The sequence below is a fragment of the Drosophila mojavensis genome, unplaced genomic scaffold, assembly GCF_018153725.1.
Source record: "Drosophila mojavensis isolate 15081-1352.22 unplaced genomic scaffold, ASM1815372v1 contig_74, whole genome shotgun sequence".
Taxonomy (NCBI): Eukaryota; Metazoa; Arthropoda; class Insecta; order Diptera; family Drosophilidae; genus Drosophila; species Drosophila mojavensis.
Window position 1 is genome coordinate 24836951 of NW_025318899.1, and position 7178 is coordinate 24844128.

Consider the following 7178-nt stretch of genomic DNA (forward strand, 5'->3'; position numbering starts at 1 on the left):
ATATACTCGGACTGATCACCCAAGACCAAAAAGTTTTGTCGGATATATGTCCGCCCACAGGGGGCGTGGCAAACCGCAAAAGTTTATATCTCCTAAAGTATAATAGCTAGAAGCTTCAAATTTGGATAGTTGAGTTACTGGTAGCCTCCTCTATCGATTCCCCAAAAATAATTTTTACGCCTGTTTAGGGACGTGGCATATCGAAAAATACCCTGTAATTTTCACATTTTTTGAGGGTAAGGATTCAAAATTTGCAGTTAGGGTACCGTTATCTCTTTCTAAAAACTGACCAAAAATGAGGTGTCTACGCCCAGTTGGGGCGTGGCAAATCGGAAAAACCTGTATATTCTACAGTATTAGAGCGAAACTTAACTACTAAATTGTTGATGGGATGTGAATGAGTATTCTGCAGTCGGTAACGCCCGACTGCAACGTTCTTACTTGTTACGCTTCATTTAAGCATTTCATGCAATTTCTTAATATCAATTTCCCCTAATTTTAGTCCTCGCTTACTTTTTGAGACACGCAATAAATTTTGTGGCTGCTCGGCTTTGTCCTGTGAAGCCTTGCACACACGCCTACAGATAACCCTCTAGAGCAACGGACTGGCCTCTAGAGGCAACTAAATAAATCTTGAAATATTTTCATTGTCGGTTACGGCCCAATCAAAAGAAACTTTCACGCCGAATTTCAAAGTTTGATAATTAAAGCCTGAGTGTTGGCAACTGCCAGCTAGAAATCAATATGAGTAGTTCTTTATTGAAACAATCGTATTGACATTGGTCTGTTTAGATTCTGCATAGAGACGGAATGCTCTTTGAATTTGGCATCTGGATGCCGTTTACATTTCGAACTATTCGAAAGCATGTTAAGTTCAGTGCTTAATAAAAAGGCTCGAAACCTAATCGTTATCCATATGCCAAATTAAGGAGAAACCAACTCGCAAACAGAAGAGCAAGCGGAGTGATATTTGATATTTCTTTTCTCCACTCTTTGCCCGCACTTTCCACGTCAGCATAATGCAAAATGGAGTTCTCAATGATGCGAAATCTTGAGATCTTCGTGTCCATACAATTGTCTGCAAGCTCTCCAATATAATGGAACGGATATATGAAACAGAATATTATGGACAGCGCGAACTTAATAGTCTGATCCGAGTCGCACTGGAAGACATTAAAGTCTAGAATCGTGAGATTTTTGCACCCCATAATCGGGGATCTGTGCATTGTGACGAAGACGAACGACATTAGAGGATCAGGCGCGAAGACCGCGTACGGAACATTGTCATGAGCATAATTGTCCCGATAGTGGAGGTGCAGTCGATGCGGTAGTCTTCCATGGCACATTTGGTACATGGGCTTATCGAAGTACATGGAACAGTTGTAAAACGAGGATCGCGATGCCAGCAATAAATGCAGGCGACCTAATATTAGCACAAGCCTTAATTTTGATGAGTTGATTAACATGATACGTACGAATTTTGGATTGACTGGAAAGTCCCAGGCAACAGTTTTACTCAAAAGCACTCAAAAGTACAAACTGTTTTCCGCCCATCCATCAAGTGGATAGTCCACGTCACGATACCGAGCCCAACCTCAAGAATTAATGTTTATTATTCTTGCGTGCGAATTTGAGAAATTGGAAACCTTATATTTTATCAGTGTGTATGTAACAGGCAATAGGAGATTAACTAATTGACCTCGTACAGTACAGTAGTAGATAATGAATCATGGTTACCGTAGCTCTTTCAACTATAAGCAAAAATTTAAATGCAATAAAAGGAGGTTGATTAAAAACTTGACAAAGCTATATTTGCTCAGAGCCATTTTACTCACAATCGCATTTCCACTCTGAAGAGACCAATCGAACTCTATGTATGAGTCACGGCCATATACCAAAGATGCTTTTGGGGAGCATCATCGGGAACTTTGCGTTTAATGTAAAACAAAATATATTTGCGACACGTAAACTTTTATTTTTTTAAAAACAATATCAACGAATAAAGTGTCATTAATCCATGAAATTGGTTTTACGTGTTGATGGTATTCGGAGAATTCAAGTTTGGGGCCCCAGAGCATGGATAAATTTTGAAGGTCATTAGCAGTGAGCCAATCAAGACGGTTAAATAAGCAAAATTACACTTTACTTTGGTTCTTTACGTATTTTCATATGTACAAATTGTGACAGTTCGGTCAAACCACTTTTTAACATTGATTTTCGTGTCTCATTCTTGAACAAATTGTCAAAAATGACTTTAAAACTGTTTGCTGCAATATTATAGGCCATGCCAGTAAGCCCCCAATGCGCAGGAGCTTACATTATAAACTTGATTGCTTTTTGGCTGCTTCTACTCCTTCACCCCGCCACAGTTTCCACGCTTAGCTTAAAGAACTGCTCCTTCATCGACGGCCACATAATGGAGTTTGTGTGCCACGGAAAGTATGAACGCCAAATTCGGCTGCAGTATAAGGATCGCAATCCCGCCATTAACGCGCCCTACTCCATCTGGCAGCGTGCCGATTATTTTGGCTCCTCAATGCTGCTCATTGTATTCTACGAGGGACCGTTGACCAGATGCTACAACATTGTGTACAGCGACGGGCTCTTCTATTGCAATGGCCGTAACTATCCCATGGAGCTGGACGAGTCCATCATTGTGAACTGCATCCCCTTCCAGTTTACGTACGCGGATGAGCTGCACAAGCGGTGTAAGACATCGAAAAAGACCCAATATGCGTCCACCATTTCATCAGTCATCATCTACATGGAGTCGAATATACAACCAGGTTCGGGAGCAACAAAGTATCTGTATTGTTCGAATCTTCTTGTTATAGTTATATTGCTTTTACGATTTTAAATCTAAACATGAAAAAATTTATTTGGTAAACAATAAAAATGAGAAAAAGCAATTGGAGCGCCACTAATACTACATATTATGATCTCAGCTCTCGAGGAGCGACGCACATCTGCAAAAAACGAGAAAAGTGAAAAACGAACATTATGCTTCATGCGCGTGTAGTGAATTTTGATCTGAATGTCTGAATAAATTAATGTCTGCTATCTTCGTACATTTCATTGTTATTATCTTTCTTTGATTTTTGCTAATCTGCCTCTATTCAAAATATGTCTATTCTTATCTATCGCTTATCGACTTTGATGTGACAAATACACACCGAATCTGCTTTCACAAATTAAACAACAATCATGTAGTTGAATTGTTTGACTGGGAACAAGAGCCACAGATTTCCACATGGAACTCATTCACAATAGACTACGCAATTTCTGCTGACAGCAGTTAATTGAAAAACAAGTAATCGAGTTCAGTCGAGCTAAAATTATAATTACGGGAGAGTGAAGTACTTAACTATCTGTGTAGGAGATAGACATATGTATATACATACATATACATTACCGATAATTCGAAATGACAGTTTTTTTATTCGATTGATACAGAAATTCGATTTATCGGGTACAAATGATCGAGACTCAACTGAATATTAAATCATCATTATATTTTTAACCTTTTCCATTTTCCAAGCCTTCCATTGCGTACATATATTAACGTATTTGAGCTATTAATAGTAATTATCTTCAGGAGTATATGATTTATTATAAATTTAAGCCTCTAGCACTAATTGTGCTCAAAATGTAGATAAAGTTTTACAGACTGTGTATTCACAACTCATTTTCCACAATTTGATAATTTTCAATTAAAATAATGTACAACAAATTTGACTGCGTTTATTTAAGTAATTTTCGAAAGGCTCGTTGAAGAATGAGGAGAGGTCGACCTTTTCCCGAAATTAGCATTATACAGTTGACAGCTGTGGCTCGGAAATCGAGTCGACGAGTAATCTCCACTCTGTGGAAGTCATTGTCGCATTTCTCTTTGACTATATAGAGCAACACAAAGATAGAGCAAAATGGCATTTTATTTATTTTTCTAGTACTGTCTCAAATTTCGAAAGTAAATGAATGTGACATTTGAAGCAAGACTGCAAAAGTGTGAAGTGACTTAAGATCTTACAGCTAGGGAAAAACTTAAGAACTTGATTCGATTAGAATGTGAAATACATTTCAATATCAAATTGAATCTGTTACATATCTAGTAAAAACGTCGCAGCGCGGCGCTACCAACTGCATTATACTCATTCAAGGGACAGAATTGAATAGTTTTTGGATAATTAATGGAGGAAGTCAGTAGTAATGAAGTCTTTAAGTTTTGAGTTTCTTACTGTAAATGTATTACTTTAGGGATTTGAATGTTTTATCTATAGCTATATATGCGTAAAATTCGAGGTTTTTGAATTTATAAGTCAGGCATAGCAAATCAAATTTATTAATCGAATATTGAATCAGATTATTAATTTAAGCTACGCGATTATTAATTTCAATTTATTCCCATTACCCATTAAAAAACGATGTTTTGTTTGTGTTGGTATTTAACATATTGTAAAATGCGATACTATTGAATAGCGAAATAAATAAATAATCTAATTAATAATATGGAATTGAGAAACAATAATTGTGAAAGATGTGCGGTGGTTAATCTGATTCTTCTTTCAGTAACTATAGCACGTAGTAGAGTAGGCGTTCTGCTCACTAAGAAATGCCAATGGGCACTAACCACTATTAGAAAGCAGTATCGAGCCGCGATAGTGTAAAGTACTCTGTACGCATCTGCAACCGGGCACTGGAGCCTTGGCATTTTAAATCTAAAAGTGAAGCATTTAAAAAAAGCTGAGCCCGTCTTCGCTTTAAAATATCCATTGACTTTCATATGATGTCTGGATTGACAGCGACTTTTCGTGGTAAATCAAACGCTACATAGCCTGTAGATGGGCCGTCTCTAACGTTTCCTTGGCTTTCCTTTGATTAAAGCTTCCACTTTACATTTGTGGTGCTTTCCAGGAAAATACTCTACAGAACGATTTCAGTTTCAAGTAATAGCAGCCCATTTAAATGTGAATTATACGATTAATCATGCCATCACTACTTACAAGTAATAAATAATGCCAACATGCGGACTGAAAACTGCTCTAGTCTTAATAATTCATTGAAAAATGCTTGAAGCGTTTATTCCATTACTCTTGTGCGAGACTGAAGCAGCTACTTAGTGTAGACGGTTCCAGTAAGGTGTGCTGGCTTTCTTGAATCCCTCGTATGCCTTGTATTTAAACTTTTTGTGTGCAAGGGTAGCAAAGCCCTATCAACTAGATAACTTTGATATGATGATGTGATTATCAAGGTAGAACCATCATTCGTATACTATTCAATTATTTAATTCTTATCTAGAGACTCACGCTCAAATGGAGACGCACAAAAAGTCGCGATTCTCTGTAAATAAACAGGCAATGGAACCTGCTCAACTCGTTTTCGGATTGATCAGATTCAAGCACTCCAAGGATATTGTGAATTCACCCACAAGCAACGCAGGAGATTATCATCATTAGTTCGGTGTGTTTTGTGCCAAATACTAAATGCGGACAATAGATTTAGCTCTCACGCGCTTGGCCTGATTTTCACGCATGGCTGGTAATGCATACTCTGCCATATAAGGAGGACGGCAAAGCAAAGTGCGCAGTGCTGCATGGAATTTCTGAGTTTCATTTGAAATGAGCGCTTCGCTTTCCAAACAACATTTCTAAAAAACACACACAAAATGCACACAAGTGTGTGGCAAATGTGCCAACAAGGACACACGGAATGATAAAAGCATTAAAGTCGATTTTGCATACGAACGCTGAGCGCTCTGAATAAGTCTGTGCTGATGGGACCCAACATTAAAAGGCTCTGAGGCAAAATTTGACTTTTAAATTGAAGACTTAAACATAAGTGTGGAACCTACCTGAGAGTCCTTTGTCCACCCTACTGGCTGGTTTCCATACATCTAGTTTAATCATATATAGTTAGTTTAGTTTTTGGGTTTCAAGGGAAACTGTCAACCCAAAAGATATTGCAATGCATAGCAATATACGTTCCATTTGACTTGATTTGATTTGATTTGATTTGATTTACTTTGATTGAATAGAATATCATAAAAGCACGGAAAATTGCGCAGCTCGGCAAAGGCCACTTTAGTTTTTTATTCCATTTGGAGCAATTAAACTCTTCATGCTCTGTTTGGCTCTCCTTTCAGCAGCTGCTGGTGCTGAGTGCTGTACAGCCACTAATCCTTTGGCTTTTTGCCTGCAACATAAATATTATGTATACGCGAACAACTTCAAATGGGACAACGCGGCGTATGCGTTATTCTCGTTATTCCTATTGGAATTGTTTCTCTTATTGTTGTTGTTGTTGCTGTTGCCGCTGCTGCTGCTGTTGCTTTTGTTAGGTCGAGCATATTTCACTGCACACCAGTTGCCATTTTAGCACCGCATTGCCGTGCCGTATATAGCCACGCATCCCTCCAGACACTGCTGGGTCGGGCGAACTCTGTGCCCGTGCCCATGCCAGCTTGCATGTGCTTGTGTATCTATTAAATACGCAATTAAAAATGTTTCTAGAGTCACCATAGCCAGCACTTGTTACTCTTCCACTTGTCGCCCGGCTTGTAGCATCCACTCAGCGCCCCCTTCGAACAGGCTCATGGGGCAAATATTATCAAGAACTATAAAGACAATCGATATTTGCACAGCCTCGGTAAATATTATAGAAAGAAAAGAAAAATATAGTGGTTTTTCGATTTCGGTGAATACATTTAACAAATATTTTTTAATGCAGCTTTTTTTCTGTATCACATTATTGACACTTTCGATAAAGTGGATCTAGATCTAAAATGAGTTGATTTATTTATTTTAAAACTCAAGCGTAATTAGTTGATCTATTTACAATATTTCAAATTTCAGGCCGAAATCTCCAGGTGGCAGTGCTTACATTTTGAATGAACTCTAATAATGTCTAATAAGTAAATAAATATTTTAAAGTTTGAATACAATTGATTTGGTTGTTTCTCGAACTGGAAGTTGAACAGATCTGCTGATCAGCTAGCTGGCTAAGTTAACGGCTTTTCAGCATTTCAGGTGCCAAAAACAGTTATGTTTCTTTATGTGTTGCATTTGTGCCAGCCCGATGCAGAGTGCACCTGTGCAGCACTTTGACTGCCTCGACAGCCCGATGCCAGTAACAAATTGTTCAAAATTGCAAATAAAATAAACCTGCCACGCGATGCAGGAGCT

At 38.2% G+C, this 7178-nt stretch overlaps 1 protein-coding gene across 1 annotated transcript; it reads left to right on the forward strand.

Moving 5' to 3' along the window:
* Positions 1 to 1943: 1943 nt before the first annotated feature.
* On the forward strand, positions 1944 to 3068 carry LOC6583543. The gene has a single exon (XM_002009173.4). The coding sequence runs from the start codon at positions 2285 to 2287 to the stop codon at positions 2855 to 2857; it is 573 nt and encodes a 190-aa protein (XP_002009209.2). The 5' UTR covers positions 1944 to 2284; the 3' UTR covers positions 2858 to 3068.
* Positions 3069 to 7178: the final 4110 nt, after the last annotated feature.